Here is a 14,819-nt window from a genome sequence, read left to right on the forward strand (position 1 = left end):
TGCTACCATTGAGTCTTAAATATAAAATACTTTATTCAACAATTAAACTGTTAATCAAGACAGAAAAAAGATTAATTAAAAACAGCATAATCTGTTTGTAAACCTGGATCACATTCACCAATCAAAGCTCTTATTATCTTGGAGGAAAGTGGGCACACACTTATATAAATGCAGCAGAAGAGTATAGAAGAAATGAAATCCATCTAGTTAGGATAATGCATAATTCTGGACTGAAGACCTTGATCCTTTCATAAGTATTCTGTTCCATAAGAAACTGCTTCTCTATTAGATGCTTCCCTTCTGGTCTTTTCTATTCTTTTGCTGAGTAAAAACCACTTCTCTTGAGCCATTGAAGGAATGACAAACTCTTTTTTGCTCACTGATACCTAAATACTGAGAAAATGTGTTCTTTTAGCAAAAAATAGATCACTTGTTCACTGACAAGCCAGAGAACTGCAAAACTCCTTAGGTTAGCTCTCTGGACAAGGCAGACAAACCCAGCCAGCTAGATCTTTTTATTCAGCAAGATCTATTTTACTTTTACCAAATTGCTCACAACAAAACATACAAAATTCTTTCCCCATTTCTGCTTTTCTTCCTCATACTATAGAGGGCAATAGAGAGCAGGCTGGCAATCCTGAGAGCTTCTCCCTCTCTCCATGGCATTGAAGAGCAATAAGCACTGACTGGTTGCTCTTTACACATCACAGCAGCAATAGAAATCTCAGCTGCCCCACACTTTCTGCAGCCTTAGTCAATCACCAGACCCCCATGATAGCAGCAGAAGAGCCTGCTTGGGAGCAGTCAGCCGTCTTAACTAGAAGTTGTTTCTTTGGTCACATTCTGTGTCTTCTGGCCCCACTTCTTTTAGACTTCTTCTGATTTCTCATCAGATCCTCTTGGTGGTCCCTGTCTCATTATTACTTTATGGTATTGAACTCAAGGAATACAATTTTCTTTTTTTCTTTTTAGATAACTAGTCTTTTTTGTTTTCTAGTTCCAATAGTTTTCAGCATTCATTTTTATAAGACTTTGAATTCCAAACTTTTCTCCCTTTTCCTCTCCTCAAGCTGGCAAGCATTCTGATATAGCATGTGCCATCATGTTAAACATATTTGTGTTGTGAAAGAAGAAACAGAAATAAAAAAGGAAAGCTACAAAAAAAAACAAAAAAAAATTTAATGTTTTAAGGGGCAGTTAGGTGGTGCAGTGCATAGAGCACCAGACCTGGAGTCAGGAGAATCTGAGTTCAAATCATGGGCAAGTCACAATCCCAGTTGCCTCCAAAAAATAATTCCCTACATTCGAAGAATTTTTATTTGTTGAATTTAATTGAACTGCTTCAATTAACTAATTAAAACCAAAATAGTTATAGTTCCTTTACATATTAAGATTGTCCTAATATTGCTCTTCTGGTACAGGTGCTGTGCCTGAGGAAAGATGCCTTTTTAAAACAGGCCTTTTCATTTGTAAGGTAAGTGAATGATATATCCTACATTCTGGCATTAGGGAGTCCTGGGGCATTCCTGGTGGGCCCTGTCTAGCCTGAGATTAGACCCAGAAGAATCAACAGTTTTGCCTAAGGTCACACAGCTAAGGTAATATTAAGTGTCTGAAGCTGAATTTGAACTCAAGTCCTCCAGACTCCAGGGCTAGTACTCTATCCAATGTACCACCTAGCTGCCCTTAAATCCAATTTTTGGATGATGTGTTTTTTAAAAAAAAATATTTAGGTTAAATATCCATTTGTACAGAGAGAGATAGTTTAGCAATTGCCATACTAGAGGGAAAAGATTGTGACCACCCTTGATATATATATTGCTTTGAGTCTTTTCCATCATATAATTGGTCTTTCTTTAGAAATGTTGAGTTTAGCTTACTATAAATGAAATGTAATCAATTCATCATTTTTAACATTGGTTTTTCTTTAGGTTCCAACTGAGAGGAGAAAATCCCAGCTGTTCTGCAGGTGAGCAACTTTTCCTTAAATAACTAAAACTGTACTTTTAGTCTTCTATGTTACCTTGCCTAGAATAATACAAAGCATATGTTTTAGAAAAGTAACTCAGAAGATGTTCTCACCTTTCAGAAACAAAATATTATTTTTAAAAGTTTTCTTTTTTTATTCTGAACATCACCACCTCAAAAAAGAACATTTCTATACACATAGTAAAACACAAAAAAAGGGTTGCCCATGGAACTGTATCTCTCTGCCTCATGCATCTGCTTCTTTCAAAAAGTGTTTAATTTCATTGTCTCTGACATTGTCTTTGGGCATTGTCTCTAGCGACTTTGACCTGGGAAACACCTAGCTTCCAAAGACCAAGGTCTCCCACTGCACCCAGGGCCATCTCTAGTCCTGGAAGAGAAAGTGAGACTGGTACTTTGCACACTCTATCTTACTTAAATCCAATTGACTTGCATATCATAGCATCACCTCCCTGATATCATGGTCTTCAAGAATAAAGGACAAACACCACCAGTCAATCAATCAACAATAATTTCTATATTTGGTGATTCTTGGTAAGACTCATTACTTTTCCAAGCTATTCTTTTAATTTTTTTCCTCCAGAGGTTTTATTTCATGTTTTAAAACTCTTTTGCTTTGTTTCTTCTATTCATATAGCCCCCTTTTTTCCCCTTTGAGACTTTGCTTGTAGTTCTTTTGAGAGATCTCTATGTTTATAATAATTTTTGATACTAGTTAGTGTTTTCTTTCATTTACTCATTTTTCCCACATTAGGTCCTGAATTTGGGATTTGGGATTTGTACTAGGGTCAGGCTCTCTTCTATGGGTAGGATTTTGGCTCTGTTTTGTCTTACCCTGGGTTCCATGAATAAACTCCACCTCCTAGGGTTCTACTCTCCTAGAATCTTTGGGATTCAAAGTGCTTGATCCTTAAGTCCCTTTATGGCATCTCTGGAGTCCTAGGCTATCCTAATCTGAATGTTACTGAATAGCACTAGTCATTGCTGCCCCAGAGGATTTGCAAGGTTTCTACCTGGGACTTTTTAAGGGGGCTCTTCTGCTTTTGCTTCCCCTAGACACAGAGCTTCACAGACCACAGGTCTCTGGCCTGTATTGATAGACTGCTCACTTATTTACTTGAGCTTTCCTACTGCCTGTGACTGGCTGACTTTTTGTTTAACTTGAAGATAGATAGAAGGAGTCATTTAACTATAATTTTTCATTATATTATATTTGATCTGGTTTGAAATTCAGGTTTTTGCTGGATTGTGTGTGTTGGAACTGGGTGATTTGTCTCTATTCAGCTGGTTGTCTTGGCCAGAAGTCCAGCATAATGCTTTTGATATAGAGGCATTAATGATAGTAGTTGAAAGGGGCCTAGCTTCAGAGAGCCATAAGATTTGGATTTAGGCTTAGTTTTTTACCAGTGAACAGTTGTAAGTAAATGACTTTCCTTCTCTGTAAAGAGGTTGTACTGATTAGGTAGTCTGTAAGGTCCCTTTTAAGTCTAATATGGACTTTTCTTTTGGCATCTTCTAGTTTTGACAATCTGTACTCTAGGTTCTAAGGTCTCTTCCAACCCTGACATTCTATGTTTTGGGCCTTTTTTGATCTGCCTTTCAAAGGACTCTTTCCCTGCCTTACAAAATCTGATTCTTTTATAGGACACCAGGTTTTCACTTTCATTGTCTGTAATAGGCCCTCAGAAAATGTTTTTTTGAATGAATGATTGAATCTACCAGGAGGATCCCTTTCATGATTGGTTGTTCAAGAAAAACCAACTGGCCTAAAATAAATGCCCTGATTTCTCAACTGGTCCAGGAAGTAGTTTGATTATCCTGACAAAGTCTCTGTGACAATTTGAGTGCTCTATATTTCTTCTTTTCCTGTCTCTCTATTATGGGATAACTTTTCAAGGAATAGTTGAATTTCATTTAAATCTGGTATACTACTAAGGGTATAAAGATACCTTTTAAATACTTTAATATACTACTTTGGTATTTAATCTCTTCTTCATTTAACCTGGGCAAATTATATTTTTGTAAATATTCATCCATTTCACTTAGATTATTAAATTTATTGGCATAGAGTTGGACAAAAAAATTTCAAATTATTACTATAATTTCCTCATTGGTGGTGAGTTTACCTTTTTCATTTATGATACTAGCAATTTGGTTTTCTTCTTTCTTTTTTTAAATCAAATTTACCAGAGGTTTATCAATTTTACTGGTTTTTTCATAATACCAACTTTCGATTTTTTTATTAATTCAATAGTTTTTTTTTGCTTTTGATTTTATTAATTTCCCCTTTAATTTTTAGAATTTCTAATTTGGTATTTAATTGGGGGTTTTTGATTTGTTCTTTCTCTAATTTTTTTAGTCACATGTTTAGTTCATTGATTTCCTCTTTCTCCAATTTATTCATGTAAGCATTTAAAGCTATAATATATCCCCTGAGAGTTGCTTTGAATGAATCCCATAGGTTTTGGTATGTTGTTTCATTATTAAGTATAAAATGGTTAATTCTTTCTATAATTTGTTTGTTGGTCCACTCATTTTTTAAAATGAAGTTATTCAGTTTCCAATTTGTTCTAGTTCTATCTCCTTGGCCCAGTATTGCTTTATGACTTTTATTGCATTGTGATCTGAGAAAGATGTATTCACTATTTCTGTCTTTCTACAGTTGATCATTAGATTTTTATGTCCTAGTACATGGTCAATTTTTGTATAAGTTCCATGTACTGCAGAGAAAAAGGTATATTCCTTTCTATCCCCATTCAGTTTCCTCCATAAGTCTACCATATCTAATTTTTCTAACAATCTATTTACCTCCTTAACTTATTTCTTGTTTATTTTATGATTCGATTTATCTAGATCTGAGAGCAGGAGGTTGAGGTCTACTACTAGTAGAGTTTTGCTGTCTATGTCTTCCTGTAGTTCTTTCAGCTTGTCTTCTAAGAATTTGGATGATATCCCACTGGGTGCATATGTATTCAGTATTGAAATAACTTTATTGTCTGTGGTACCTTTTAGGAGGATAAAGTTTCCTTCCTTATCTCTTTTAACACTCTTATTTTTGCTGCTGCTTTGTCTGAAATTAGGATTGCTACCCCTGCTTTTTTTCCTTCAACTGAAGCAAAGTATATTTTGCTCCAACCTTTTACCTTTACTCTATATGTATCTCTCTGCTTCAAATGAGTTTCTTGTAAGCAGCAAGTTGTAGGATTCTGGTTTTTTAATCCACTCTGCTATTTGCTTACATTTTAAGGGAGAGTTCATCCCATTCACATTCTAAGTTATGGTTACTAATTCTTTATTGCCCTCCGTGCTATCTTCCCTCTGTTTGTATTTTTCCGCCTTTCCCCCCTTTATCTGTATTCCCCAGTATTTTGTTTCTGAATAGCACCCCCTTCAGTGTGTTTGCCCTCCTATATCACCCCTCCCCTTTCTTTCCCCTTTCCCTTTTCCCTTCCCTTCCTTTTGTTAGTTCCCCTTTTTTCCCCACTCCCCTTCCCTTTCTCCGTCCCCCCTCCCCTTGTTCCCTTTTAATACTTGAAAGGTTAGATGTTTTATAAGTTAATTGAGTATGTGTGGGTTGACTTTAAGCCAAGTCTGATGAGAAGAAGATTCAGGTGTTTCTCATATGCTCCTTTCTTCCCCTCTATTACCATAGGTATTTTATACTTCTTAGTGTAATGAGATTTACCCCATTCAATCTCCTCCCTCCTCCCATCTCTTTCCTGTCCCCCTTTTTAAGGAGGTAGTGTTTTTTTTTAGATCATTCTATCTGAGTCATAGAAAATTCTGAATATCTGTCACTTCTAGTTAAGTATATTCTATCTAATAGAGTTAAAATTCTTGAGAGTTATTAGAGTTTTGCTCCCAAGTGGGGTTAAAGCCAGTTACATCCCATTAGATAGGAGTCTCATGGATAGATCATGAATGTCCATCATTTCTGGCTAGGTATATTCTCTCTGTTAGAGTTACAATTCTCAAGATTTATGAGAATCTTTTTCCCCATGCTGGGATATAGTCAGTTTCAACTTACTGGATAGCAGTTTTTTTCCTTTTACCTCCCCCCCTTTTTTTTAACCTTTTCATGTGTCTCTTGAACCTTCTGTTTGATGTCCAAATTTTCTATTTATCTCTGGTCTTTTCATCAGGAATTTTTGAAATTCTTCCATTTTGTTAAATGTCCATCTTTTTCCCTGGAAGAGAAAGCTCAGCTTTGCGGGATAGTAGATTCTTGGCTGCATTCCAAGCTCCCTTGCTCTTTGAAATATCTCGTTCCAGGCCCTTAGATCCCTTAATGTTAATACAGCCAGGTCCTGCCTGATCTTTACTGTGGCTCCTTGATATTTAATTGTTTCTTTCTGGCTGCTTGCAGGATTTTCTCTTTTATCTGATAGTTCTGGAATTTGGCCACAACATTCCTTGGTGTTTTCATTTTGGGATCTTTTTCTGGAGGGGATCAATGTATTCTTTCAATAACTACTTTGCCCTCTGGTTCCATGATATCAGGGAAGTTTTCCAGCACTAGATCCTGTAATATTAAGTCCAGGCTTTTTTTTCTCTTCAGTGTTTTCAGGAAGTCCTATAATTGTCAGGTTGCCCCTCCTCGATCTATTCTCAAGGTCATTGGTTTTGTTGATTAGGTATTTTACATTTTCTTCTATTTTTTTTTTTTTATTTTTTGATTTTGTTCAACTGGCTCTTGCTGTCTCATGGAGTCATTAGTTTCTGCAGACTCCATTCTTTTTTTATGGAGGAGTTTTCTTCATTAACCTTTTGCAACTCCTTTTACAATTGGTCAATTCTACTTTTGAAAGAGCTTTCCATTTGACCAATTGAGATTTTGAGAGAATTATTTTCTTTCTGCATTTGCTCAATTGAGGATCTGAGAGAATTATTCTCATTTTGTATTTGTCCAATTGAGGATCTGAGAGATTTATTCTCCTTTTGTATTTGTCCAATTGTATTTTCTAAGGATTTGTTTTCTTGTTGCAAGGTATTAATTGTCTCTCCCAAATTTTCCAGTTGATTTTTAAGCTACTTCCTTATTTCTTCAAGGAAGTCTTTCTGTGCTGAAGACCAGAACGTATTCTCAGAGGTTCTAGGTCTTTCTGAGTTAGGGTCTTTCCCTTCCAAGAATTTTTCTATGGATCCACCTTTCCTCTGACCCTTCTTCATTTTGCTAAGACCTTGAGTTGGGGAGCGGCTGGTTCACAGGGGCTTGGGATCGCTAAAGGCTTTACTCACTGAGTGCAATTTCTCTGGCTGGACAGTAGGAGGTGCTGGTTGCTTTCTCTAGTTGAGGCCTTCTCCCTTAGCTTGAAGGGAGGAGTTGGAGCTAATGAATCTTTGCCTTCAATCAATGGTGGGCTTTGCCCTGGCCTGAGGTCATCCCTCTCTCTATTGTCAGCTGGGCTGGTTCTTCTGCTCACACACCTGGTCCTGAGGCAGAAGTAGTCTGCAATTGTTTGTTCCAGGAAGAGGCCTCAGCTGTAATGGAGGTGTGGACTCAGAGTTTCTCAGACCAGAGGAGCCCAGGGATGGTGTCCACAGCTCTCCTGCACCAGAACTCTCCCCCCATCCCCGGGGGACAGCACCAACACTAGTGCCTCTGTTCCCTAGTTGACTTAATCCCCTGCCCCACTGCTGATCCAGTCTCTCAGGCCCTCAGACTCAAGGCTCCAATTCAGCAGCTAATCTGGCTGATTGGGGCTGATCCACCCTCTGAACCCAGACTCACCCGCTGGAATTCCTCCAGTGCTGCTGCAGGAGACAAATCCTGAGGTAGATGTTCTTTTTCCTGGCTTTTTTTTCCCTGGGTTTTGTGTGCTGGATTTCAGTTAAGAGGTTTATTTCATATGATAGGTGGGGAAAGATCAGGGGACTTTAGAACTGTGCCTGTCTTCTCTCTGCCATCTTGGCTGGAAGTTAAATACTTTAATATACTACTTTGAAACAAAATAAAGTTCACAAAAGTTTTCAAATGGACTTTTTTGGGTAATATTTAAGAGATGGCTTTGAAACTTTTTGAGATAGAGATTATAGAGGTATATGGTTGCATTGAGAGATAACTGCAGCTCTCACAGCATTGCTAGAAGAGAACGTTCTGGACAGGAGAGAGAAATAATACAAAGTGATCAATTTTAACTGAATAGAAAAAAGAATTCTCACAATTAATTGGAGTGTTACAGCTGTAGCACAGACTGCTGTGTAGGAGTGGGCTCCTCAAGCCTAGAGGTCAAGCAGAGGCAAGTAGACCTCTTCTTGGCCAAATTAAACAAGAGCCTCCACTCTGGTCTAGTGGTGGTGCTCTCCAAAGGCTTTGATCTACAGTTTAATAAATGTTTATAATTGACTGTTTCTGTCAGAATTATTTCTCCCATAATAGTGAGAAATTGGAGCTCACATGTCATCTTATTCTGCCTGCTCCTGGATGCTTTTCATTAGTCTACAGGAGATGAACTTAACATCCCAATACTCTTTGTTATAAAAAACAACCATTTTTATCAACTTACACAGTCATCCAAAATGATGGTCATTAAGCGCAAAAAGAAGAGTAACAAGATAGTGATTTATCCTCAGATAATTTCTCTCTAAATCCCTCAAAAATAAAGGAACATGAAAAATGAGATTAAAATAATACGAATCATTGTCTTTCTCCCAAATTCTGGATTAAGCACTTATTCTTTTAGTTTAGTAACCAGAAATATTGTAACCTAAATTGAAAGATTCTCTGTCATCCTGCCCTCAAATTGAGGAGAAATAAGTAATTATTTCCTTAAAATTGTGCTAATTGAAAGATTTTCTAAGTTTCTGTTTGAAAGCCTGGTGTTTAGTGTCTTCATTTACGAGAAAGTGCTGTCACTTCTCTCAAGAGGCTTATGTTAATGTGGCAGCAGGATACCCAATTTAATGATGCAGAACAAGCCAAAGAAGAAAAAAAACAGTTGAACTCATTGGCAATCAGAGACTTTTAAAACCTTGTAGGTTCTATAATTAAAACAATTGACTAATTAAATGGTTTAACCACTGGTAAATTGACCAAAGCCTTCCATTTCAGAGAGAAAAAAATTGGTTAATTTAACAGTGATTTGAACCAACTTCTTAATTAACCAGCTGCTGTAATTATAGGAATTGCCCCAAACTACAATTAAAAATGCTTCATCACCAAGGAATATTAACAATAGATCAGACAGCTTCAGTCATGACAAAGCATCATAATGATGATGATTAGGTTTTTCTTTTTATGGCTTAAAGCTACTAGTAGGTGATTTTGTGTTTTTATAACTTAAAGGCAGAGATTTAAGTTGTGACTTTTTTCATTTGTACCAAGATATTTTGCTCCTTTGTTTCATTAATAAGTACTTCAATTATCTATTAGTTCTTCAATTGGATTCTCCTTCCATTGACCCAGGTTACAAACATTTCACAGTTTAGTAAATGGGATTTGTGAGTTGTGGTCAAGAAAATTTATCCCCTGTTGGCTAGCTTGAGTGATGCTAACAAAACAGCACCACAAAAAAGTTATGATCCTTTTTTTGCACTTAAATTAGTCTTTGGACAATGAACACATAGTCTATTCCCACCCACCTACCCTTGATGGGTAATTTATTTTTTTTCTAACCTTTGCTGTCCTTTGTGTCTACAAGACCTTGGGCAGCAATCAAAACCATCCAGTACTCAAAACTTCCCTAAGTCCTTGGATAATACAGAAATATAAACATGCAATATATGAAGATATGACCCAAGTCACCAGAATCTCTAGCAATATATTGATTGCTATGGCACAAAGAACCCTGTAGTCACTGGCTGAGGAGCAGTTTTAGATAATACTAGCTGAAATCTCTCCTTTTTTTCTGTTTACTGTGGGAAATTCCAGAGGAAGGCAGATAATCCAAACATTTTGTTTGGCCTGTTGGCGATAGCTGTACCTGGAGCTCAACCTTTCAAGATTGCTCCTACAATTTCTTATTTTTGACCCAGTTTGATAATAATGTTGATGTAGGAAGTTCCTAGCTGACAAACACCTATCAATGAAGACCAGCAAGTACAGTCTATCACTTGTTATCTTAAAGAGTTGCCTAAGGCATTCAAAGATTGAGTCACATGGCCCATATGTATCAGAAGCATCTCTTGAACCCAATCTTCCAAACTTGAAGACTTCTTCTCAGGCTTCTATATCATAGTGCCTCCCTCTTGTATTTGGCATGGAGAATCCAAGCAACACAAGGGCTTATCCAAAGTATCTCTTGATAAAAATTTTTTGAATGAATGAATTAATGAACAAATCAACCAGTTAATCAATAAGCATTTTTAAAGTGCCTTCTGTATTAAATACTGGCAACACAAAGATAAAACGGAAATAATCTCTGTTCTCATTCTGAAGAGGGAGATATGTCCAGAGATAAGTGTATGAAAATACCTGTGAATGCAGTTATAAAGCTACCTTGAAAAATAAGGTTTTGGTAGGATATATTAGAAGGACTTCACGTAGAAAGTTACCTCTTTAGGGGCAGCTAAGTGGTGTAGTGGATAAAGCACCAGCCCTGGAGTCAGGAGTACCTGGGTTCAAATTTGGTTTCAGACACTTAATAATTACCTAGCTGTGTGGCCTTGGGCAAGCCACTTAACCCCGTTTGCCTTGCAAAAAGCTTAAAAAAAATAGTCACCTCTGTGAAAACATTTTAATTTTTATTTTTAATACCAAATTCTTTTCTTCCTTACACTCTCCCACTTGTTGAGAAGTGAGAAATATGATACCTGTTATTTATATGAAGTCAAGCAAAACATTTCCACATTAACCACATTGCAGAGTAAAAAAAAAACAAGAAAAATTTAAAAAGTGAAAAAAAATTGCTTTATTCTGCACCTAGTATTCATCAATTAACTTTGAAAATGAATAGCATTTTTCATTTTGAATCCTTGGTTAAGTCTTTCACAATTTATCATCTTTACAGTATTGCTGTTCCTATGTATTATGTTTTCTTAGTACTGTTCACTTTACTTTTCATCAATTCAGAGGGTTACCTTTGAGATGAGTCTTGAAGCAATTCAGGAATTTCAAGAGTGAGAAGAGAGATCATTTTAAGCATGAGGAATATACTGTACAAAAACACAAAAATGGAAGAATGGTATATCTATGTATGAGAAATAGTAAAAAGACCAATATTACTGGACTATAGAGTGCATGTAAGGATACTAGAAAGAATCTTAAATACCAAATAGAGAAATCTATTTGATACTAGATATAAAATGGAGCCACATATATTTATTGAATTAGGGGCAGGTTGGGAGCAACATGGTCAGCCTGTAGATCTCTTTAGTGGCTATGTAATGGATGATTGGTATGGAGAAAGACTAAAATTATGATAGTAACTGTGTGAATGGAGAAAAGAGGACATAAACTAGATAAACTGAAGGAGAAGATTGCGGGGCAGGGCAGCGCAGGTCATGTCAAGGGATAGTGAGATTAGAAAGTGTTTATGGCAAAAGACCTTAGTTTTCTACTTAAAGTATGAGTTATTAGGAAACTAGTTGTTGTGATGAGTGACCCAAAGAATCAGCCTTAGGCATCAAAGTAGGTATTGTCCACAGTAGCATATTTTTTGTACCAGATTTACTTGTCATTATGAGCTTGTTACTTTAATGGACAGAAAGGCTTAGAGAAGATATTCTGTGGTTGACCACTGTCTTATTATTAAAAGGATACTATCCGTACATTCTGTGAACAGTAAACTGCAATTCTGATGATAGATCTGAACTCCTGAAATTCAATTCAGAAAACAACTCTGCGAAACTCTCTCTTACATTTTCTATTTTGACACTCCTTGGCTCTTCCTTTTGTCCAGGCTTCATTCCTTCTGTTTACTCAACTGTCCCAACTCAACATTGGCATTTCTCAGTCTCTATGTCTCTACATAAATAGTAAGCTCCTTGTAAACAGTAGCAGATGCATTTCTAAAGAAATCTCCCAGTTTTTGCTTAGAGCTCAATACTTTTACCAGCAGATTAATGCTTTAGTCCTCTGTTATCTTTCTTTTTCTTTCTCTCTTGCTCTTCCTTCCTTTCCTTCCTTCTTTCTTTTCTTTTTCTTTTCTTTCTTTCTTTCTTTTTTCCTTCCTTCCTTCCTTCCTTCTTCTTCCTTCCTTCCTTCCTTCCTTCCTTCCTTCCTTCCTTCCTTCCTTCCTTCCTTCCTTCCTTCCTTTCTTCCTTTCTTTCTTTTCTTTTCTCCCTATCTAACTCTTCATCCAGTTTTGGAACTTTCCCCCATAGAGCTAAAGTTGAGTGGCATCTTCTGGCCAGGTCTTTAACTTCTAATTATTAACTCTTGACTGATGGATATCTGGTGTCAGGATATATTAATACCTACCTTTCATTGTGCTTCTGAACTACTTTCTGCCTACTTTCTTCTCAGGGAATCCAGGTGCTTTAAAATTTAACCTGTATCAAATGTAAGTTTGAATTTAAATTTACTGTCTTCTACCTCAAGAATCTTCTCTTCCTGACAGTGGGAAAGGGAAGGACACAGGAGCAGCTGAGCAATAGGACAAAGGTGAATTGGCTCAGGAGTATTGCAAGCATCCTTGCAAAACCATCTATACAAGATGTGCATGAATAAGTAAACTGGTTCATTCCTTGCTTAGCCTCAACTATAGGAGCTGGAGACTGGAAGATGATTTACTAAGCAGGATAGAAATATAAGTGGCATTAAGTCAAAGAGATACACAAAGGATTCAAGAACATGAAGACATCAGTTGTAGGAGAATAGTATTTCATGTTGAGTGAACAGTTGTTAGACCATGAAGGCTGGAATAGATCACAGTGATCTTGTTTAGTTCACCCTGGGTGCATATAAGGAAAGTAGCCCAGAGGTGGAGTGATCTGCACCCAGATGTAGCTTAACAGATAATTAAAATGAAAGACCATGAACTCTCCACTTTTTTTTAATTTTAGAAAGGTTTTATTTATTTTGAGTTTTACAATTTTTCCCCCAATCTTGCTTCCTTCCCCCCACCCCTCACAGAAGACAGTTTGTTAGTCTTTACATCATTCCCATAGTATGCATTGATCTAAGTTGAATATGATGAGAGAGAAATCATATCCTTAAGGAAGAAACATATGTATGAGATATAACAGAATTACATAATAAGGTAACAGTTTTTTTTTTTTTTAAATTAAAGGTAATAGTCTTTGGTCTTCATTTAGACTCCACAATTCTTTCTCAGGATGCAGATGGCATTCTCCATCACAGATATCCCAAAATTGTGTCTGATTGTTACCCTGTTGGCATGAGCAAGTCCATTAAGGTTGATTATCACTCCCATGTTGCTATTAGGGTGTACAATGTTCTTCTGGTTCTGCTCATCTCACTCATTATCAGTTCATGTGAATCCTTTCAGGCTTCCCTGAATTCCCATCCCTCCTGGTTTCTAATAGAACAGTAGTGTTCCATCATTAATTGATAGGCATTCCTCAGTTTCCATTTCTTTGCCACCACAAACAGAGCTGCTATGAACATTTTTGTACAGGTGATGTTTTTATCCTTTTTCATAATCTCTTCAGGGTATAGACCCTGAAGTGGTATTGCTGGATCAAAGAGTATGCACATTTTTGTTGCCTTTGGGGCATAATTCCAAATTGCTCTCCAGAAAGCTTGGATGAGTTCATAGCTCCACCAACAATGTATTAGTGTCCCAGATTTCCCACATCCCTTCCAATATTGATCATTGTCCTTTCTGGTCATATCAGCCAGTCTGAAGGGTGTGAGGTGGTACCTCAGAGATGTTTTAATTTGCATTTCTCTAATAATTAGTGATTTAGAGCAGTTTTTCATATGACTATGGATTGCTTTGATTTCCTCATCTGTAAATTGTCTTTGTATATCCTTTGACCATTTGTCAATTGGGGAATGGCTTGTCTTCTTTTAAAAAATTTGACTCATTTCTCTGTACATTTTAGAGATGAGTCCTTTGCCAGAATTACTAGCCATAAAAATTGTTTCCCAATTTACTATATTTCTTTTTTTTTTTTTTAGGTTTTTTTGGCAAGGCAAATGGGGTTAAGTGGCTTGCCCAAGGCCACACAGCTAGGTAATTATTAAGTGTCTGAGACCAGATTTGAACCCAGGTACTCCTGACTCCAAGGCTGGTGCTTTATCCACTACACCACCTAGCCGCCCACTATATTTCTTTTGATCTTAGTTACAGTGGTTTTGTCTGTGCAAAAGCTTTTTAATTTAATGTAATCAAAATTATCTAGTTTATTTTTAATGGGGTTCTCCATCTCTTCCTTGGTCATAAACTGCTTCCCTTTCCATAGATCTGACAGGTAAACTATTCCTTGTTCTCCTAGTTTGCTTTATAATACTTATGTCTAGATCCTGTATCTATTTTGATCTTGTCTTGGTATAGGGTGTGAGGTATTGATCTAATCCAAGTTTCTTCCATACTAACTTCCAATTTTCCCAGCAGTTTTTATCTGAGAGAGTTTTTATTCTAGAAGCTGGACTCTTTGGGTTTATCAAACAGCAGATTACTATAATCAATTCCTGCTACTGCACCTAGTCTATTCCACTGATCCACCACTCTATTTCTTAGCCAATACCAGACAGTTTTGATGACTGATGCTTTATAATATAATTTTAGATCTGGTAGGGCTAAGCCACTTTCCATTAAATCCCTGGAGATTCTCAACTTTTTATTTCTCCATATGAATTTACTTACAATTTTTTTAACTCATTAAAGTAATTTTTTTGGAATTTTGATTGGTAGTGCACTAAACAAGTAGTTTAATTTTGGTAGAATTGTCATTTTTATTATTTTATTATATTTGCTCAACCT

General features: G+C 36.6%; 1 protein-coding gene across 1 annotated transcript in view; it reads left to right on the plus strand.

Moving 5' to 3' along the window:
• MRPL48 (mitochondrial ribosomal protein L48) overlaps positions 1 to 14,819 on the plus strand; it is a 65,337-nt gene that overhangs the window by 21,755 nt on the left and 28,763 nt on the right. The window contains exons 2-3 of the mRNA XM_074216849.1: positions 1,422 to 1,474; positions 1,932 to 1,969. Of these exons, the coding sequence (XP_074072950.1) occupies positions 1,422 to 1,474; positions 1,932 to 1,969 (91 nt within the window). The remainder of the gene's footprint in view (positions 1 to 1,421; positions 1,475 to 1,931; positions 1,970 to 14,819) is intronic.

Source organism: Macrotis lagotis, chromosome 1 (assembly GCF_037893015.1).
Source record: "Macrotis lagotis isolate mMagLag1 chromosome 1, bilby.v1.9.chrom.fasta, whole genome shotgun sequence".
NCBI lineage: Eukaryota > Metazoa > Chordata > Mammalia > Peramelemorphia > Peramelidae > Macrotis > Macrotis lagotis.